This window comes from Ptychodera flava, chromosome 11 (genome assembly GCF_041260155.1).
Source record: "Ptychodera flava strain L36383 chromosome 11, AS_Pfla_20210202, whole genome shotgun sequence".
NCBI classification, from domain to species: Eukaryota; Metazoa; Hemichordata; class Enteropneusta; family Ptychoderidae; genus Ptychodera; species Ptychodera flava.
Window position 1 is genome coordinate 21,184,660 of NC_091938.1, and position 23,388 is coordinate 21,208,047.

General features: G+C 36.5%; 1 protein-coding gene across 1 annotated transcript; it reads left to right on the forward strand.

The window, feature by feature from the left end:
- Positions 1–9,224: 9,224 nt before the first annotated feature.
- LOC139143074 (uncharacterized) lies at positions 9,225–14,128 on the forward strand. Its single transcript, XM_070713240.1, has 5 exons — positions 9,225–9,389; positions 9,670–9,783; positions 10,433–10,547; positions 12,716–12,836; positions 13,418–14,128. The coding sequence occupies exons 1-5, from the start codon at positions 9,279–9,281 to the stop codon at positions 13,860–13,862; spliced, it is 906 nt and encodes a 301-aa protein (XP_070569341.1). The 5' UTR covers positions 9,225–9,278; the 3' UTR covers positions 13,863–14,128.
- The last annotated feature ends 9,260 nt before the right edge of the window (positions 14,129–23,388 follow it).

Consider the following 23,388-nt stretch of genomic DNA (forward strand, 5'->3'; position numbering starts at 1 on the left):
CAAAGCTCTTTAAATTTTCAGCAATCTCAAATGTACCTTGGTTATAGTGTTAATATTGGTCTATGGATCTCACACTGCCTTTAATCGCCGTTTCGACAACCCCCCCAATTTAAATTATACTCTGTTGTATGTAAACCATTTTCTCCACTTTTTAAATTTAACTTTTAAGTTAACTCACGTCCTTGAATTACACTATCAACTTGCTTAAAAGTTTGCTACTCAAATTGAACCGCAACCGTTCACAATTCCCTACCGGCATACCTTAACCGTCGTACAAGGCAGTGTGCCTTCCTTGGTAGTCTGGTTCCCTGACCCATTTTCCCCGGTAGAGGGCGTGGGGAAAATAGGGACTACCTTCCTTGGGTGCCCCTAAAATTCAATCCAGTGGTTCATAAGAAAGGACACATCATATTATGTATACAAGTATAGTAGGGATTCTCGCCAAAGGGATTGGAAGATTTCATTTGTATCTTATCTAGGGTTCAAACGAAGTGATAAACATGACGTAAATGGAAGTGAAAAACAAAAAAACGTAAGCATTGAAATTCAAAAATTAATACATATGGCAAAAAATTCAGGGCAAGTAGATTTAAAAATGAAGGTGAAAAAAATGCAATGAAAGAAAGTGTAGAATAAGCTAGGTTGAAAATATCCACTGTGGGCAAAATGGCCTCTATATTGTTCACTCAAAGTGTGACAATTTTTTGCCGCACATACGCTGAATGAGCGTAAAGAGAGCCAAATCAAGCTTCCGCGTAATGTTGAAAACTTCGCCAAATTTCCTAGCCGCACAGCTAAATATTCAGGAAAGAGATTCAGATTCCATTTCTTCATATGTTCCTCTGTCCATTATGATATTTCGGCAATAATTTCATGAATTTATTCTTAAAATACCGAAGCGAAAATACTCTATGCAAAAATAGGCGAAAACACGGCCAACAGCACAAACGATCGTAAACTCGTCATTTCATAAAAATAAGAGGGAAATTTAAAAAACTAAAACCATAGAGTTTGAGTTAACCTTCATGAGATGCTTAATCTCAAATATTGTGAGAAATAACAGCGAAATGAAAAATTTAAACCGGCGGGTTTTTTCAGATGTATTTTTCATTTTACGATGTGCCGAATAATCTCGATTCCCATAGAAAACAATGGCGTTTATGCGCGTCCGATCGACCGAACACATTGCAAATTTCTCGCCGGTTCAATTTTTTTAATTCTGAACCAATGATAATGAAAATTGGCACGGTGATCCTTTGACTAATAAGCAAAAATCGTATCGTTTTAGATTTTTGAATTTCTTCGTAAAATTTGTTTTATTGCCATTCTATTTATTCTGATCACTGAAATATACTGTTGCCGTCAACAATATGGCGATCTGACGGCGTTTACATGTGCAGAACAAGGGTCTGAAATTGACGCAAAATAATCAGCAAGTGTCTCCTAAATTGTACAGATCAAATACCTGTCAGGTTGTTGTCTTTTATACAAAATTTGGGTGAATATGAACCATGAACATCGCAGTAAATTGGTAAAAATAACACGAAACGGAAGCGAACTGGTGTAGAGTCTCCACTGTGAACGTGTAGTGAACGTTATCGATCGATATTTTTGGTACATGGCGGCGGTGTAGAGTGTACACGTGTTTCATCAGCTCTGCATTCTGACAGTGATTTTAGCAGATTTAGTTCATTGCACAAGTCAATTTTTGTTGGATTGAAAATGCATACGCCAGAGAAGCGAGAGAGAAAGTTAAATAACAGTGAGGACTTTATATACGGTGAAGAATTCGACAATTTACTTTCGGAAGATGAAGATGTTGTACGAGATGAAGCTACAGTGGTGAAGCTGACGATGAAGCGACCAATGCGTACGCGTGGAAGGAAGAAAAAGTTCTATGCCGTAACTGTCGGGAGGTCGACTGGTATTTTTTGTGACTGGAAGTCATGTCATGAAGTTACCAACGGATACCCTGGAAACTGCTTCAAAGGTTTTGACACAGAAGCTGAAGCACAACAATTCTACGATCAGTTTCAGGTAACGGATTGCGCTTCCGACTGCGACGTAGATTCTCTCGATGGCGGCCATGATGACTGTACGGATACAGATACGACGCGTGTCACATCTGATGACTTTGAAAGTTTATCAGAATCCGAAACGACTGACACTGTTGTGAAAAGGTTGTTCATAAATGATGAAGATATAAACACCAAGTGTTTTGATAGTGTACAGCTTAGTCGACGGAGAGAGTAAAGAAAAGTTGTCAACAGCTGATGAGGGGCTTACTCGACCCTGTACTGATGCGACAGTACCGATATGCAGGGAAAACCATGAAAGTACCAATGCCAAAGATGTTCGCGTTAAAGAGATTTCGGGTACAACTGAAAGTGCGGACAGGTTAGATTGTACGATAGCTGCGTTGGAAGAAAAGATCATAGAATCTACGGTTGTTCTGAACTACGTACAACAGGAAGTACACACGTGTAAAAATGACTTGGACAGTGTGAAATGTACTGTACAAAAAGTGGGTCGTCTTGAAGACGAACTGTGTAGACTTAGATCGGAAAATCGCGCGCTGAAAACTGAACTTCAAGAATCAAACAAGAACTGGTCGGACAAATTAGTAGAAATGCAAAGAGTCTTTGATGTGAATTTACAAGAGAAATTAAGTTTAATTGTGTCTGAGTGGGAGAGAAAATTTGAGAGCTTCATCAGCACAAATGTACGTGTGCACGAGATTGAGAGTGGCGTTTCACAGTCTCGTGCTGAGATAAATTCAAAAGACCAGGTGCAGGTGTTTGACATTGTAGATGAAGAACAAAAAGTCAATGAATACAATGTAACAAATATTCACAAAGATGAATTACAAAGTGTTAGACAAACAGAGGGTGAACAAAAGAATGATGAACATAATATTCTGGGTGAGTCTCAAAATGCTGTTGATAATATTGTACACAAGACAAAGTCAAGCTTGTTAAACTGTGGTAACATTATAGACTGTAGTGGTATAGATACCGTTGTGATTGGTGACTCTATTCTACAAAAACTGTCTCCAACTAAGATATATCCTTATAGACGTGTTAAGAAGGTGTTTACTCCAACCTTGGCTGGTGCACAAGTATTTGTAGATAGTGTAGAGAATTGTGATGATGTAAGGACAGTTATTATTCATGTTGGTATAAATGACCTTATAAATGACTCAGATGTCAAATCATGTCACACCAGTTTTGATACTCTATTGAACAAAGGTGTTCTATAAATTCCAAAAGCATTTGTTGCTGTGTCAAGTGTTCTACCGAGATTGGATGGACGCATTTCTGGTATAAATGCCAAAATTGAAAGTTATAATGAAGCAGTTCATATACCTGTTCTAAATTGAGGGGTTGTGTATTTGTTATACATGATAGGCTTTCTAAAAGCAGACACCTATTCAACCCTGATTTGATACACATCAATTATTGGGGCACCAGTCTGCTTGTATCTGATATAAAGAAAACTATATCTGGAGTGTTCAATGGAGGGAGGAAGTACCATGGTGTTAAAAAAAATATCATAATGTACAACCACGTGAATACCATGGCAGGTCAAATAGTTCTGGTAGCCGGTATGGCTCTAGTGTTGATCCAGTAACGGATATGACAACCACAGAAGTGGGTTTGATGGGGCAAATGGTAGTCATTATGACTTCCACAGAAGTGAGTTTGACAGGGCAAATGGTAGTCGTGGGTATTACAGAAATAGATATGAAATAGAAACCAATATGGTAACAGGTATGGGTAGTCATGGAAACTACAGAAATGGTTATGGTAGCATGTCAAGCTATGACACTTTCAAACCAAGAAATACGTATAATTCTGGTAATAATAGATATGAGAAGTCATACATGTATAACAGAAATAGACCATGGAAACCTAATGGCAATGCCTTGATACTCTATTGAACAAAGTGTTCAATAAATTCCCGAAAGCATTTGTTGCTGTGTCAAGTGTTCTACCGAGATTGGTTGAACGCATTACTGATATAAATGCCAAAAGTTATAATGAAGCAGTTCATATGACCTGTTCTAAATCGAGGGGTTGTGTATTTACTTAAAGTTAGACAAGTAAGTCTCTTTTTCCCCTTCCATTCATTTATCCATTCATTGATCAGAAATGGACATTATTCTCAGAGTTTGTAGTGTAGAGTGTACTTGATCTTAATTTGCAAAAATCACTGTCTTTCAGACATTTTTTACCATTTCATGTGTAAATTTGCTGGCAAGTATTTTCCAAAGCTTAAAACATGTCAAGATAAAACCTCAGTTTCTTGTCAAAGTAATATCACTATCTGTTCTTGGAATGTGCATGGTCTTACCAATAAAACCTTTTTCGGACGAGTTTTTAGATTTTATCAAACAGTTTGATGTAGCTTGTTCACAAGAAACCTGGGTGACTTGTAGTAAGGAGTTTTTCCATATCAAGGGTTATAGTGTTTTTCGTTCTGAAAGAAGTTGTAATGTTAAAAAAAGAGGTAGAGCTGCTGGAGGGTCAGCAATCATGTTCAGATCATCACTGAAAAAAGGTATTTCAAAGTTAAAATCTAGTGTTTCTGATTTTTTGTGGTGTAAACTTGATAAGCAGTTCTTTTCTTTGAACAGTGATGTGTACATTTGCTGTGTGTATATTCCACCTGAAAATTCTTCTGTACATGTGAAATATGATTATTTTGATGCATTAGAGAGGGAAATAGCTCAATACTCTTTGAGAGGTGATATTGTTGTAATGGGTGATTTAATAGTAGAGTTGGATTTCTAACAGACTTTATCCAGAACGATGATATAGTATATACTCCAGTTCCCAATTTTATACATCTGATAATTTTAGAGTAAGAAATTCTCAAGATTCCTCGCTACCAAAAGGTAATAGATTTGGTAAACAATTGATTGATCTTTGTCTGAATAACAACCTGTTAATTGCTAATGGGAGAACTGTTGGAGACTTATCTGGAAAATATACCTATCATCATCCAATGGGATCTAGTGCTGTTGATTATTGTATCACTTCTAAGTCAAATTATAAGAATTTGCAATACTTTAAAGTGCATGATTTTAATGCCATGTCTGATCATTGTGCCATAAGTACTTCATTGAGTTGTAATTACAGAGTAGTTCATGACTCTCCTCCAAATAAGCTTCCGCCAAAATATGTTTGGGAAAGTAGTAGTGCTGATGCTTTCAATAGTGTGATGAGTAATCAAGATTTTACAAATACATTTGATAAGTTTTTGAAATATAATGAAGGTCTTGTTGATACGAACTCAGCAGCTATCACGTTAACTAAAATTTTTTCTAAAGGAGCCCGAGAAAGTTTAAAAATTAAGTACAGCAATCCTGGAAAAAAGAAGAAAAGAAATCAGTGGTTTGACCAAGATTGTAATAATTTACGCAAAGAACTAAAGATCGCTATGAAAGCCTTTGATAAGAATCCCAATGATTATTTTTTAAGATGCAATTATTTCAGCTTGAGGAAAAAATATAGAAAACTTCTGAATTTAATAAAAAGCAGTATAGCAGATGTTTAATAGACAGATTAGAATCAACAAATAATAACTCAACTGAGTATTGGAATATTTTGAAGAATCTTCGTTCCAAATCAGGGGCATCTGTAGATGAGGCTATACATTGTAAGGACTGGGTAAAATATTTTAAGTCACTTTACAATTCATCAACAACTGTCAATGAAAATGGTATTTCACATGAACTAAATGATCTTGAAAAAATAAAGAGATTGAATACGTATCTAAATATGCCAATAAAACACAATGAGTTATTGCTTGCTATAAAACAATTAAAAAATCATAAAGCGCCAGGAGAAGACTCAGTTATAAATGAAATGATTAAAGTCAGTAATAGTCTTTGTATAAGTAGCATTCTTAAGTTATTTAATCACATTTTAGAAAGCGGCAATTTTCCAGCAGTTTGGAAATCCACTTTATTAGTTCCACTTCACAAGTCAGGGGATAAGTGTGATCCGAATAATTATAGAGCAATTGCTCTTTCAAGTTGTTTCTCAAAACTTTTTACATCAGTGATGAATAGGAGGCTTATTAAGTATCTTGAGGATAATAATCTTTTTTCTAACTTCCAGTTTGGTTTTCGAAAAAACAGACGTACATCAGACTGTTTTTCTGTTAAAGACTGCTATTGATAAGATGTTCTCCATGAAAGATTGAAAAATTCATCAAACAATCTTTATGTGGCATTTGTAGACTTTAGAAAAGCATTTGACAGTGTTTGGAGAAAAGGCCTCTTTTTAAAAATGCAGAGGTTGGGTATATCTGGTAGCTTTTACAATGTTGTTAAGTCTATGTATGATGATACTCAGTACAAAATGAAACTGTCCAGTGGTATTTCAGATGGGTTTATTTCCTCATGTGGCGTGAAACAAGGTTGCAATATGTCACCAACATTATTTAATATTTTCCTAAATGATCTTCCACACGAGTTTGTGGTATTTCTGATTCTCCTATCGAAATTGGAGATCAGAAGTTAAATTGTATATTATATGCAGATGATTTGATACTTATGTCAAAATCAGCTGATGGTTTACAAATTGTTTAGATAAGTTGCATGCTTACAGTAAAATATTATTTTCCTAAATGATCTTCCACACGAGTTTTGTGGTATTTCTGATTCTCCTATCGAAATTGGAGATCAGAAGTTAAATTGTATATTATATGCAGATGATTTGATACTTATGTCAAAATCAGCTGATGGTTTACAAAATTGTTTAGATAAGTTGCATGCTTACAGTAAAATATGGGGCCTTTCAATCAATATCAATAAGACAAAAACAATGATATTTAATAGAGGTAACCGTTTCATAAAGAACCGGCAATTTTTTATTGAGAAAAGTGTGATTGAAGCAGTGAATCAGTACACATATGTTGGTGTTGTTTTTACACCTAATGGAAAGTTCAAACAAAATATGATTAATCTTAAAAATAAGGCTATGAAAGCTTTATTCAGCATTAAAAAGTCTATATTGTGTGAAAAAATGCTGAATCCAAAGCTGTGTTTAAACTATTTGATTGTTTGATTGTCCCAATTCTTTCATATTGTTCTGAAATATGGGGGACAGAAATTACAAGTGTTGATAACTGCCTTGAAAGTCTTTGTATATCATATCTCAGCTTTATTTTAGGAGTAAGTAAACGCACCCCTTTTGAGGGTATTAGATCTGAGCTAGGTAGATTTCCTTGTAAAATTAAGCTCAATATTTTTTTTTCAGTCCATCATCCAACGGGCGTTAGCCCAATTACAGGATGAGGTATGCATAACCCATTAACCCCCAATGGAGCACTGAGGAGTAAAGTGCCTTGCTCAAGGGCACAACACCGTGCTGGAGTCTCGAACTCACCGTCCTCCGACAGTGAGTCCGTTACTCTGGACCTATACTGGGTCTTGAACCGGGTCTCGAACTCACCAATATGTCTGTGATAAGATATTGGTGTAGATTAAATAATTAAATAAGATTAAATAAGATATTGGTGTAGATTAAATAATTTACCAGGAGACCATATTTTGAAAAATGCACTCAGAGAAAATGTACAAATCAATTCTCCATTGGCAAAATTTGTTCATCACGTTTTGGGAAGTTACAATCACAGTCGTGTTTTCAGTGAATTTAGAGTAAAATCTTATTCTCAGTTATGTAAAAAGTTAAAACATGAGTATGAAAATCAATACTTAGAAACTTGGAAGAGAACCCTTTTCAATGATTCAAGGAAGAATGGAAGTGGTAACAAACTGTGCACTTATAGAATCTTCAAGACCGAGTTTGGTTTTGAAAAATATTTAAGAGATATTTCAGATTTCAGGTTACGTAGAAGTTTAACAAAATATAGACTGAGTGATCATAATTTGCGTGCTGAAATTGGTAGGAAATGTAAACCTCATTTACCTTTAAATGAAAGAATTTGCTTGAGATGTGATAGTAATGTAATAGATGATGAGTTTCACTTTTTATTCACATGCAAGTGTCATATTTCTGAGAGATTGATTTTGTGCCAGAAAAGCGGAACAGATTTTTCTATCACTATGAGTGTCGAAGAAAAAGTAGAAGAGATGAAAAAGATCATGGAACAGAATTTTCTAAACCTTGCTATATTTGTAAGGAATTCTGGTGTTTGCTGACCCCTCCAGTAGCTACCTACAGTTAGCTGTTTACAGGCAGAGTTATAAATTGTACTTCAATTCAATTTACTTGGATTTTAATATCCATTTGATGGTGTTCAGTTTTGGACATGTTGTTCTTTCATCTGAAATGTACCATACCACACTCTCTGTCAGTGTGTGTTGAGTAATAAAAGATTGATTGATATTCTTTTCTTGCGAATTGATACAATGTCGTGTTGCATACCCGCGGATGGCATGGCGCCAAACTTGTCCAAAGAGCGCCAAAATATGCTGAGACATAAAAGTATCACCAAAACTAAACAAATTGTCTTCGATTCAATTTGACTGGAAGAAAACAACCGATACGTTGATTTTATGGTACATAAGTCAATATATACGGGCTGTCATGGAAAAATTCATGGCGTAACCTGAAAATACGAGCGACAGGCGAGCAGATTTCGATCGATATTTTATTGAAATGAAATTGATACAATGTTCGCTGTCGTCACCAGTAACCAGCCCAAAGCGTTGTCCGGCGGGGGCGCTGTACCCCGCTGTACTGAAAAATTTAGGGCCCTTTTTGCCCATAGTGATCTATGACATTTACCCAATCGGCGATTCATCGATAACAGTTACACTGAAGGAACATTTGACTGGCCGCAGTTATTGCCAATAATGTATTCGTTAGTTCATTCAGCTTGAAAAGAACGGCACGAGAATGTGTTTCAATATTTACGACGCTCATAATCTCATTCCTGGTGCATGGTATCCCGGGGTGGCGAATAATTAAAAACATCATTGTATACACTGTGACCGCAATGCTTCGTTCAGAAACTGTGCATGAGCTATGCTATCACACAGATAGTTGTGTGATACGAGATCTAACTAAATCTTACAACAACAATTTGTTTTTGGTTATCCTTGCGGACTTTAACAATTACTAATTAGGTATACTCAATTCCGCCCTGACCTATTTTGTGTGTGCTAACATTCTCTGAATGACCAATCAGCGAATAGCTGGTTCAGAGCGAAGGACTGCCTTGACAGGAAACATGTGACGTGCTGACCCTGACTGCTCTAGTTGTACTTCGCACTCTTTAAGGTCATTACACCACCTTTAAACATGATGGAACTCAACTCACAGAATTATCGCGCTTTGGAAAGAAACGAGGTCGCTGAGAAATTGACAGCTTTCAAAATGCGGCTCGCGAAAGGAACCCAAGTTGCGATAAAGGTAAGTCACTATCATTCGAAGGCATATAATGAACTTCTGCATTGGACTATATATGAACGTTTTAACAAGGTATATAAATAAACAAACGTTGCATTCAACATGGACATGGTGCATATACTCTACCTATTGACATATTCATAAGTACAACCTATATGTCGTGTTTTTATTGATAAGGGTAACATTCTGTGTTTTGACTTGTGGAATGTTTTGATAGTACGGCTGTTCATATCCGAATGTCCCTTCATATCCCGAATGTCCCCATGGATTTTTTTAATCGCAGATGACCTACTTGATGAAACACGTCCTAGAAGGTAAATGGACCAATTACGAATTTGTTGTTGATTCCCGGAAGGAGCTCGAAGACATCTCAATTATTGGACGACCTTCAAAAGAGGTAAATCTATACCTGTCCCAGTGTTCTCTCTATGTGTCTCCGTCTGTCTCGAAAACGCAGAATTCTTCATGTAAATTGGGCAGGGAATGAAATAATTTAATTATGGGATATAGCGATTGAAGTTTTCGTCTTTACCGTTTAGCTGTGACTAGAACGAAAGACGCGATATATTTTAAAGTAACTAAAAACTTAAAGTAACCACAGTGTTTACACCATCCTTTATCATTACTGAAAAAGGGTCTATAACCCATGGGTGATCTCCTCTTTCAGTGGTGACATGGGGTTAATCCATCTTCTAACAGTGCGCCTTGAATTGAAACTATGTCAAAACCCTTGCCCATTGAAACATTCTTTAAACTACCACAATACATGGCCCATCAAAGCGATTATGCCGCGATTTACTATTCATGTCAGTCAGACCCTTTGTCCCTGTCTCTTTGAACTTTGAAAAGTCGGTGTTTTTCCCACCGGCTTTGGTCTCGTGTCCCATGGTCTATTTATGTCTGACTCACACTTAGGAATTTGTGCACATCGTATCTCTACAATAATTCAATCTTGTCTGCTGAAATAATCTGTTTGCTCGAATAATTCAACGGCCGATTCCTGTGGCCTGTCGTATATGATGTCCTTTTCTGCCTTTCTTAAATAGTATGATCTAGGCATCAGTAATGTAGTCATATATTCATCAGACGAAGACCACCTGAGATATCTCCTGAGGCTACCAGGAATCATCGATTGGGCTAATCCAAGACTTGAGATCGTACGTAAGTGTTCCCATAACTGTAGTCTAGGACCTCTCCTCGGTTGCAGCATACACTACTCTTCAATTAAGTTGCTTCCGGTGAAAGTGTAGTCTACTGTGTCCCAGGAGAATTCCCAGACTACCATCGTTTAGAACTTAAAAGTTATTTCAAAAGGACACGATCACACATCTATTACACGATTGTCTGTATCAACCGCACATCAATGTCTTGCTTAGCTGCATGAGGCAAGTCATTAAAGCCGGTATATAAGACGTATATCAAACGTCGTGCGCTTCATAGGATTCAATGGTAACTCGTTGATGACGTCGTGGACCGCATAGTCATCGTTTGACTGGAAATGAACCGGATAATTTTTAACTTGACAAGTTCGGGATTTAAAATTGAAATTACGTATTCACATAGAAAATCCGGTTTTTAAAAAATTATACACAATTAATTTGATAATCTGTAAAGAGAGCGATTTATAGCTCAAACAAGGGACAATGTGCGAAAAGGAAGGTGACCGATTGCCCAACGTCAGGAAGGCAAATGGTCTCCTGCTTTGAGGGTATATACTATCTTGTTTAGGCTATATAATGTTTTATTACATGCCTCGCTTACATAGTTTGCACTCAATGACAACCATATGCTTAATATACTTTTAGACAAAAATTCGTTTTAACCGAACGATTTTCAGTATCCAATGGCACATTGATTTATTTAAATCACTATTATCAGTTTATCGGTTTGTCATGCATACTTTTCTAAAAAGCGAATTTCTTATATGAACATGTAATTCGAACAGTTTTAAACCATAAATTTGTCGAGTTGAAAGATAGTTCCAGTTCACTTTTAGTCAAACGATGACTATTCGGCCCGTGACGTCATTAGACGACTTGTCATTGAAACCTAACGAGCCCACGACGTTCGACATACGAGGCATGTAATAATCAATGCGCCATTCGATGATTAAAATCATTGCATTTTTTAACAAAATATCATATAAAATGGAAATAAAGCATATAATTGCCATTGCAGATAAACTTAAAACATTTGGTATGAAAACTATATAGGAGAGGCATGTGATAAAAACACTATAGCCCAAACGAAGGACTATGTACCCTCGAGGCAGGACACCATTTGCCCTCCTGACGTCGGGTACATGGTCACCTACCCTCGGGTACATAGTCTTGTTTGGCGTATAATACATATAGCCGACAGATCAGTATCTGTAAAACACGTCCATGGACATTAAAATGAGCATTTAATGTACATACATAGTTGTTTTACCACACCAAACACTGGTCATGTCAGTATGCTTCATCTGATGTAGAGAAAGTGCCCGAAGCCTGTACAGAGGCAGAAAAACAACGATGTGTGTAATGAACAGTTTTGTTGCCCTTGCCGGCAACCATGTTCTTGTCCTACCGCGGACAGTGGACATTAATGAAATCGGAAAGTTAAGATTGTGCCTGTTCGTTATTTATGTACACTGAGTACCCAAACGCATAAGGTGGTAAATATCGAAGCGGAGAGACAAAAAGGAGCCTAAGCACGGGAAGGCGTTCATAATAGGTGCAAAGTCAGGAGAAAAAATAATTTAACACGATTGGAACTAATTTGAGATAATTCGATGGTTAAGGAAGGTCGTTTTAACCTGCAAATGTAACCTCATCCGCTTTTCTTTTTTAAGTTGCACACTTGTTTTAATGAGTAATTTGGAATATCGCAACATTCAGCTATATGGCACCTAGCACTTTTGAGAAATTTGAAAAATATGAAGATCCAATTATTCCAAATGAGTTCCAATCGTGTTAGTTGTAGGTAGGGCAGTTGTGACAAGTATTAAAGCAAACTTTCAATCAGTCTCTTCCATTACCAAGAATAAAAATCGGTAAAAGCAGAGGTGACTGTGTAATTTTCTCACTAGAAAAAACTTACCCAATATTTTCCGATATTACCGATTTGAGATTAAGATGGTGAAAACTTAGTTCTCTCTAAGCTTGAAAATGAGCCCCAACAACTGATAGGGCTAAGTAAAAGGTTGAGAGCCCGAATATCTGTCAGAATTGATGCAAAATACTATTAGTAGGGCATATACAATTTGGAATGAATGTTGCTCTTATGAAGTAAACATAATTTTACAACGCTTTCTTATACCAAGTTCTGTTCGTTTTGTTATTTTGCAGCCAACTGTGCAGAGATTGAACCAATTCTACGCGAGATAATTATCGAGAATGGATATTCTTTCAAAGACTCTACGATGGCTGATATAATGGTCCTGGAAAATGTCGATTGTCTTCGGGAAAGGTGATTTGCTAAATCTTAAAATCTATTTTTTGTCACTGCCTGGCTTTTCCGAAAACTGACCTAAGGCTTTTTGAGTGCATATTTGTTTCATTCGTATGTACACACTTTTAGAATAGGGATCCATTCGAGAGATTAAAAATCAACAGGTACTAAGTTTCCTATATTTTCATCGATTGATGAAATTGAATGTATTCAACATGATATTTTGGCGTTTCTTATCATCCCAATAACTGTAACTGTGCAGTGTGATACATTCCTCCTCAACTATTCTCTTAGTCTCTGTGTCACCCTATTTCCCCTTGTGGGGTTGTCTATCTGGCCACCCGTCCTTACGTATGTATCTTTCCATCCTACCCCAATGCCCGTCTTTGTGAATTTATCTAATACAAGTTATCTTCTGAGTGAATGACTTCTTCTGTAATTTTTCTTGGCGTGCCATTATGTCTCCACCAAACTATGAAGTGTTCCTCTTTTTTACTGGTTCCCAAAGAATTTTCGTTTTATTTCCCGCTTGGTGTTAAACGACAATCGCTATATTTCCGGACCCGAAAGTATAAATAGTAATGAAATTGACATTATAGATCCCGGAACATAAGACTCCCAGAAGATATGACTCTGTCAGCGGTTAGGCAAGAACAGCATATCGAAGAAATTTCAAGAGCTTGGCCCTTTGGTGATCCTACTTGTTCCCCGGAATACATACGCTATATGAAAACACAAATCCTGAACTTACCAAACATCTGCGTGCAGAAAAATGATGAACTAATCGCCTGGTCACTGCAACAATTCCACGGTGCCATTGGTAATACTTTTGTAAAGCCTGAATATCGTGGACAAGGCTTAGGAAGCCTTGTGACCACTGAGTTAGCTAAAAAGGTACTAGCCAATGGTATGGCGGCATATATCGAATGTGAATCTGGGGACGACGTGTCCAAAAATATGCACATCGGTGTTGGCTTTAAGTACATTCCAACATCAACGCAAGTATATTTAACATCATATAAGTGCCCTGCTCATACCAATTAAGAGAAGAAACGCCAATGCCGAGTCCACATTAGTGACGACTTACTTGGGCATGGAAGAATAATACATAGAAAGATATTATTCGTTAAAAGTCAGGTTTTTATCTTTATGGAGATCCGATATATCTTTTCAGATCACATGAATTACTTACTTTAACGAGACAATTACGAAAAATATGTACACATGATTCTGACTCCATTTATTTAAGAGTCATTATTGAGAGATATTTGTCACATATAATGACACGCTTTCATTATCTCATATCAGAAACCCAATCTTGGAATGCAACAAGTCATCGTTGATGACACAGTCCCCACTTGTTAATGGGTACTTTAATTACAAGTCCTTGGAGAGAATAGAGTCCTGTTCATTAATTAGGTCTGTGATTAAAAATACTGCGATACAGATGGGGCTTAATGGCCGAGAATGATCGAGTTCTATGGTGGTGAAAACATAAAACCAATGTAGGCCGCCATCCTAATTACAAAAGGTCATTAAATGAGTCAATTAGTAATTAATCGACAGGATGTTGCCAAACATTGTTGCATCCTATCATAATTAACACTGACAGATTATCACTGGTACCATATTTCATAAAGTTTGATGCAGTGCTTCTGGACATTCACCCTAAAACAAAAATTCATCATGTAAATGCAAATTAGCAATTAATTTAAACGATACTGCTAAGTGTCATTGAGATCAACATCTGTGCCAAGTTTCATCAAATTTGATGCAGTATTTGTGACATATCACTCTAATTAGGAAAGCTCATTATACCTATGCAATTACAAATTAATTACCATGACACTGATAAATGTCTTTATTCACTGTTTAAGTAATGTAACCTGTCACGTGATAGTTATATAAATAATGGTGACACTATGGAAACCAAAATATTCCCTATATCTAGGCTTTCCGAAAATATATAATTTACGGGGTTCTAAGCTTATTAACCACTAGATAATTCTTTGCTTAAAAAGGTTAATTTCCTGTGTTGGAACCTTAACTGGACTTCTGCTAACGCCATACGATCGTCCTCGTCACCACATATACGAATTCTCATAGCAACTAAAACTGAAATTACACGTGGTACAAATGTGAAATTGTTTTTAAAATCTCAATTTACGGTTCTAAGTTCTCAAAACTTAGCTTCAATCAAGAGATAACCTTTGTGATGAATTATTCTCAGTCGTAAGCTTATGATCAGTAAGACAAAACAAGCAGATGATATATAGTTATTTTGAAGCGAGAATCGCTTATTTTAACAAGCGACTACAATAAAGATTAGGAAAACAACCAAAAGTTGACGTTTTAAAGGACAATAATATTAGTAGAAACAGATTGGAGAAAAAAAGTTACTACTTTTATGTTTCTCTCGTACATTGATTTAGTGTTGTTGACTAGAGGATGCGTACATTGGCCAGTGTTTTCGAGGACATAAACTTATAGAATGAACCGTGTACCAAAGTCACGTCTAAAGAACTTAGAACAAGCTTGATATTCATCGTATTACGATGTAACATGACAATGAGTGACATGCATATTATGATTTGACGAATGCCTACCTTGCGGATGAAATCATGACTACGGCTATCAGCATAAGCAGTGTCGACACACCGTTGAGAATTGCCATCTCGGGTTTGTTAGCGGACTCCAAGAAAGGCTTAAGAAGAACAAGAAAAAAACAAACATTATTATTACTCGGTAGCTAGCATAATTCTTGATTTTACTTGAAAGTTGGAACACATGACACGATTCAATTAACTATACATATTCTAGAAAAAGTCACATTAATAATGCAGAACGTGTTCTCCCTGCTCTTGTAGTATGCCAACTTAAAGTAAAACACCTCAGAGGGTTCTTGAGTACAGCATTTTCATTACCAGTCTGTTCCTCATGAGGTTGTTATCCACTTTTAAATGCTGTGCTGAAAACTGAAGTATCAGAAATATTTTTTGTAAACTTCTACTCACTGAAACCGGAAGTGAACACTTGGTGTTATAGGTGCAGTTGTGGACTTGTGACATACTGGTGTAGTTGTTAACCTTGCACTACACAATCCGTAACAAGGGAAATACTTTCATCATGATTGTTTCTGCGTATCGAAAACAGTTATTCTGATGCAAGACTGATAAAAGTGCCGTCAAGGTGGCCGGGAGATTTGCTGTCATATTCATTCCCTCCACCCCGAGAAATAAAATGGTTCTCACCTTAGAATATTTTGCAGGTACCCTACCGAGGTTTGACCTTTGTACAGTGACCGCGAACTGAAAGAAGTGTGAATACATTGACCTTCAACATCACACCGAGTGCCTCATAGACTGTTACCGCCGCGAGACATTTTCATCCAAGGTCAAGTTGCACAGTGTTAGCAGTGTTGACGCTGACTGATATTTTGTGGCCACATATAAGCATGGTTTGTTGTCGCATTTGAAGTTGACGGCGTCGCTAAATGTTATGTTGTAGCCGGGTGGTATTTTTTGCTATATTTCGACGGAAAACTTTTGTTTTATACCTATGCATTTTCAATGGGGAAAGAGTTGTCGCCGAAGAAATACATTGCTTCTTTTAAATACATGTACACATTATCGACAAGCTTCACAAGCAAAGAAGATGCAGTGGTATCCTACATTAAACACATTGATCAGTCAATACCGATGAAAGACAAAAGACAAAAACATATGGGACGGATGGCAAAGTGTATATCAATTATCAAAAGTCTGTAAATACACAGATATTGTCAGTTTTACATTTTATATTGGCAAAAAATTGATCATCGTTCTCTCATAGACTACCGTGTATAGTGAATCAACATTTCAGTGAAATTCCAAAATCCAATTTCTTGCACATAAAGCCATTTGAAACCACTTTAATCTAATCAAGTACAGTAATATGAATAATCAAACGTACAGAAATACATAGATTTACGAACTTTGTATTGGAAAAAACATATTCATAGTTTCCTCATAGACTACCATGTATAGTGAATTAACATTTCGGTGAAATTCCAAAATCCAATTGCAATTTCTTGTATACAAATCCATTTGTAACCACTCCAGTCCAATCAAGTACATTAATATAAATAATCAAGAGTACATAAATACACAGATTTACCTATTTTTGCATTGGGAAAAAATATTCATAGTTTTGTCATAGACTACCATGTATAGTAAATCAACATTTTCAATGAAATCCAAAAATCAAATTTCTTGTACACACATGCACGTTTTACTTCCCACTTCAAGCAAAGTACATTTACATATTATTATCAAACATATATAAACGTACAGATAGCTTGTTGTGTGGGGAAAATTGTCGGTAGTTTGCCTGATAGACTCCCATGTATTATGATTTGATATTGTGGGGTGTAGCACATTATTAGCCACATCTTGCCGGCTAATACTTGTGCAAAATATGGTGACCCTCCCGCAAATACATGATCCTTCAAAAATGCTTACGTGTCATGATAAATTGCAGCCCTCCCTCCCAAAAGGCCAACCCTCCCCCTGTAATTTCTGTCCATAACTTACATAACAATTAAACTAATGGTTATGTAAATTAGCAGTTATTCCTAGGGAGAATATTGCGATGATTGCGGAGGGTCAAGTTTTAGACTGCCGGGTGAGGGGGAGGGTCACATTTTAGACACAAGGATAGGGGGAGGGTCGGTACAGGTGCGCATGGAATTCCCCCTGCCCACCCCTTGTAATAACTCAAGGCTCCCTTAGCGATACTGTTGTCGGCTAATCACTTGTCCATATACTGACATTCTCAGCGATTTCCCAATTATGTATGAGGACTTCGTTGTTCCAAGCTCTATTACGCCAGCAATGGCATTCTCTGAATGACCAATCATTGAATAGTTCGTTCAGTGCGAGGGATTGCCAACACAGGAAACATGTGACGTGCTGACCTTATAGCCTCCAGTGGTATTTCTCAGTAAACTAGCCGTCAACATAATGGACGTGAAGTCACACAATTATCGCGCTTTGGAGAGAAAAGAGGTCGCTGAGAAATTCACAGCTTTCCAAATGCAGTTGGCGAAAGGAACCCTCGTTGCGATAAAGGTAAGTTATCATTCGAAGGCATAAATGAGTACTCTACCTATTGAAATCTTCATAATGACAGTCTTAATATAGCGTTGTATTGATAATTAAACATCTTGTGCTTCGAATACTTTGATAATACGGTACTTCACGTCTGAAAGCCTCTCCAAACTCCTGACCTAGAATTTACCACCGTGGGTACTTTGAATCGCAGATGACCTACCTGATGAAACACGTACTAGAAGGTAAATGGATCCATTTCGAATTTATTGTTGATTCCCGGAAGGAGTTCGAAGACACCTCAATTATTGGACGACCGTCAATAGAGGTAAATCTATGAAAGAAACCATTAACTTAAGGTAGAATGTGTCTCGGGGACACATATTCGGACTCTCAAACCTTTTCAATTCCTCTCTGCTGACCTAACTTCTCTGCTGACCTAACTCTTGTTGGGCTCATTCTGAAGTCGTTGAAGCAAGAAAAGCTTTCATGCTCTTAGTTTTTTTTGACAATCTATTTTTTTCTTCATAGAGTTAACACAGGGATGGGACCCATTTCAAATTCAAAGTATCGGTAAATCTAGGACTATTTGTTTCTCTAGTACCAAATTTTGGACAGTGAACCCCAATTTTTTATCTTGATTTGAAAAGTTAATGGTCGAAAGATTCCTTGGGGAGTTCGAGCGGAAGTTTAAATCTTTTTCTCTCGAGGCGCATACTACCTAATAACTGCAGTGTGAGTCACCCTTTCTAATTACCGAAAAACGGGTCTGAAACCGATGAATGACCTCTTATTTCAATCGTGACATGGGGTGGTATGCAAACATCTAGCATTGCACATTGAATGGAAACTAGGTCAAAACATTGACCCTGAAAACGTTTTTAAGAGTCTTGAAATATACAAGCCTATTAAAGCGATTATGATACAATGTGCTGTTCATGTCGATCACTCTTTTGCCTTTGTCTTTTTGTGCATTAAAGTCGGTGTTTTTCTTCGTGCTTTGGTCTCGTGTCACTTGGTCTATTTTTGTCTTAACTCACATTAAGGAGTAGCTGAGAATCCTGTTTAAACTATATGGACCGTCTTCAACCCTGGCTGCCAACATAATCTGTTTGTTCAAATAAGTTGACAGGCATCGATTCACGTGACCTGTCAGTTAAATGTCTTTTTTGCCTTTCTTCAAAAGTATGATCTAGGCATCAGTAACATAGTCATATATTCATCAGAAAAGAACCATCTGAGATATCTCTTGAGGCAACCAGGAATCATCGACTGGGCTAATCCAACACTTGAGTTCGCGCGTAAGTATTCCCATCATCGTTGCCTGGGTGGTACCTCTCCTTGGGTTATGCTATACGGTATTCTTCCGCTAAGTAGGTTACGGTGGAATGTATCCTAGGAGAGGTCCTAGTCTAGACTAACATCACAAACAATTAAACAGACATCGTTCTCTGTGTAAATCGCAAGCCACTGTCATGCGAAGCTATAGGAAGCAAGTCATTGCATGCCTCATGATCGTACTTTGAACTTCGCGCGCTCCATATAATTTAATGACAGCTCATTGATGACGTCGCGGATGGTATAGTCATCATTAAACAATTTTAGGACTTAAAAATGTTCAAATTGCATGTTTTACACAGAAAATCCGGTTTAAAGAAAATTACGCATAAAATCATAAACCAAAAAACAGTGAATTAATACTTTATATTATAGCCTAAACAAGGGACTGTGTTCGCGATGGTAGATGGTCATTTGCCCAGTGACAGAAGGGTAAATTATCTCCTGCCTAGAGGGTACATAGTCCCTTGTTTGGGCTAATATGATTTTATTACATGCCTCTTTACATTGTTTTCATTCCAACTATTTGAGTTTATTGCAAATGACAATCATATGCTTCGGATGAAAATCCGTTAAAATACATCGATTTTCGTTAACGAACGGCGCATTGATATATTGAAAACCATTATGTGGCGTATCGATTTTCATGCAATTTTTTTCAAAACGTGGATTACATATGTAACATGTAATCCCAAAGTTGTCAAGCGGGAAAAATAGTGATGAATATGCGGCTCGCGACGTCATCGATGAGTGAACGGTGGAGCGTGTGACATTCTATATTCGGGGCATGTAATAAATCAATACCCCATTCGATGATAAAAATAATTCTTTTTCTCGCAGATTGCCATCTAACATGAAAATAAAACATATAAGTGTCATTTTTTGCTCACGTGTTGACACACGTGAGCATATGTCGCAGCGATGTCTGTCTGTCTGTGTGTCTCTGTGTGTGTGTGTGTCGTCTGTCTGTCTGTCTGTCTGTGTACTCAATATCTCAAAAACGGCTCATCAGATCAGAATCAAATCTGGTACATAGATTCAGTTTGCAAATGGCAAGAACTGATTAGTTTTTGGTGGGTGTGGCTTGCTTACTTTTTGCTCATTTGCATAATTAATGATTTTAGAAAAAATAGATATATATTGACAACGACTGCACACAATTTGATGAGATTCGCTACAAATGTTGATCACACCAAGATATATCAGCTTTGAAAGATATTAAGGGTGACGTGAAAGATAATTACTAATTTGCATGTTTAAGAACTTTCCTCATTAGGGATATATATCTGATTTGACTTGATCAAAATTGACAAAACTTGGTATGTATATTGAAGATACTATGATTTTACATTATTGAAAGTCATTAAGCATTTTTACTTCATCAAACTCTTAATTTGCATATTTAATGAACTTTTGAAATTAGGGATATTTATTTGAATTGACTTGACCAAAATTGATGAAACTTGCTATGTACATTAAAGATACTATGATCTAACATTTTTGAAAGTCATTAAGCATTTTTACTTCAGCCAAATACTTATTTGCAAATTTAATAAACTTTCCTAATTAGATATATATATCTGAATTGACTTGACCAAAGTTGATGAAACTTGCTATGTACATTGAAGATACCATGATATAACATTATTGAAAATCATTAAGCAGTTTTACTTCAGCCAATTCCCTATTTACATATTTAATGAACTTCACTAATTAGGGATATATATCTGAATTGACTCAACTGAGGTTGATGAATCTTGCTACATATATTGAAGATACTATAAAACAACATTATTGAAAGTCATTAAACTTTTTTACTTCAGCCAATTTCTAATTTGCATATTTAATGAACTTTCCTAATTAGGGATGTTTATCTGTATTGACTTGACCAAATTTGACGAAACTTGCTATGTACATTACAGATACTATGATACAACATTGAAAGTCATTAAGAATTTTTACTTTAGCCAATTCCTTATTTGCAAGTTTAATGAACTTTCCTAATTAAGGGTATTTATATGTCTTGACTAGACAAAAGTTGACGAATTGCTTTTTACATTAAAGATGTTATGATACGAGATTATTGAGAGTCATTTAACATTTTTACTTCAGCCAATTCCTAATTTGCATTTTAATGAGAACATTTCAGTCAATAACTAATTTGCATATTTTAATGAACTTTCCTGATTGGGGATATGTAAATTTGGCTTAAGAATCAATCTGTGGTGAATATTATTCATTATGTTGATCATAACACTTTCAATGAAGTTGCAAACATGTGGCGAAGGTTCAAATTTACACATAACTGCAATATATAATGAAACACGTGAGCATTTACAGTTCATATCTGGTCAAATAAACGAAAACACTAATGTCTTGGCGTGAATATTAGCTAAGAGACGCATTTAATAAAAGCATTATAGCTCAAACAGGAAACCATTTGCCCGTTAGGTCTAGTAAATGATCACCTACATTTACCCCCGGCTCATAGTTTATTTATTTTATTTATCTACACTTTTAAGGAGCGACCAAGTTACTCAAAGAGTAATATTCATTGGGGTTCACGTATACAGAGAAAAAAGCAGCAGAATATAAATACAAAAATCAACAATTCCAATACAAAGAACAAAAATAATTAGAGGAACGTTTTCTTTTCTTTTATGAATTAGGAATATTTTCTTTTATGAATTATAGTCCCTTGTTTGAGCTATAATATACATTATATCATATCAGTATATTGATGGCGCAAATACAGCGTTCTGATTGGTCGAGACGCGAAAAGGAGCATGGTATATTCGCGATACACAACGGCTGGCATATACGCATGAGCCCTCCAACTTAGGCAAAAATCCGTTTTTGACGTTCCATGTCAGAATTTAAATATACTGTTATGATATAATAGCAATAAAAATCACACCCAGCGACGTTATATCACTCGAATTTTGCTATCGCTCGTGCATATATGTCGTGAACTGGTCAAAATCTTGTGGTATACTATCGCTGGGTTTGCTTTATGCTTTAATATAGTATCATAATAGGCCCAAATAAAATAAAAAAGTTTGAGAGTCCGAATATCTAACTTCGAGGCGGTATTATACCTTGACACCAACAATTCTAGCAAAATATTGTATTGCAAATACGATTTTGAATTGATGTTGCTTGTATGAAGGAAACATAATTTTACAACGCCGTCTAATTCAAAGTTTTGCTCGCTTTGTTATTTTACAGCTAACTGTTCAGAGTTTGAACCTATTCTACGCGAGATAATGATAAAGAACGGATATTCTATCAAAGAATCTGTGATAGCTGATGTAATGGTCCTCGAAAATGTCGGTGATCTTCGCGACAGGTGATTTGCCAAATCTTATTATTTATTTTCGCTTAGCGGCTTTTCCGCAAGTTGCCCTATTTGCCCTTTTATCCGTGTGGACACACATTTAAACATATGATCGTACTTGGGAGAGCAAATTTATACGGCCAAATTTTCCTTATTTTCATCGATCGATAAAATTAATACATGTATGCTGTTCTAATGTTTCTGGTCATTTTCTCTTCGTAACTGTGCAGTGTGATACATTCCTCCTCAACTCTTCTCTTTCTCTCTATGTCACCTATCTTCCTGCTTTCTATGTCACCTATATCGCCCTTCGAGTGGTTTTCTGCCTGTCAGTTCGTCCTTTCGTACATCTATCTATCTTATTCAGGTACTCATCCTTGTGATTTCATCAAATACAAATAATCTTCAAAATGTTTTCTTGTACTGTTTGGCAAGGCTCGCAAGTACGTCTCCATCAAACTAGTAGTGTACCGGTCTCTATCTGGTTTCCTGAGAATTATTGTCAAACGACTGTCGCTATATTTCCGAACCAGAAAGTATGATAAGAAAGATTATATATTAATAAAGAAATTGCTGCACCTTACAGATCCCGGGACCTAAGACTCCATGAAGGCATGACTCTGTCAGGAATAAGGAAAGAAAAGCATATCGAAGAAATTGCAAGAACTTGGCCCTTTGGTGATCCCGCTTGTTCCCCGGAATACATACGCTTTATTAAAACACAAATCTTGAACTTCCCAAACATCTGCGTGCAGAAAAATGACGAACTAATCGCCTGGTCACTGCAACAATACCACGGCGCCATTGG

Coding starts and splice junctions, on each gene's coding strand:
- LOC139143074 (XM_070713240.1), top strand. CDS start 9,279: ATGATGGAACTCAACTCACAGAATTATCGCGCTTTGGAAAGAAACGAG. Junction 9,390..9,669: donor GAACCCAAGTTGCGATAAAG/GTAAGTCACTAT, acceptor TTTTAATCGCAG/ATGACCTACTTGATGAAACA. Junction 12,837..13,417: donor GTCGATTGTCTTCGGGAAAG/GTGATTTGCTAA, acceptor TTGACATTATAG/ATCCCGGAACATAAGACTCC.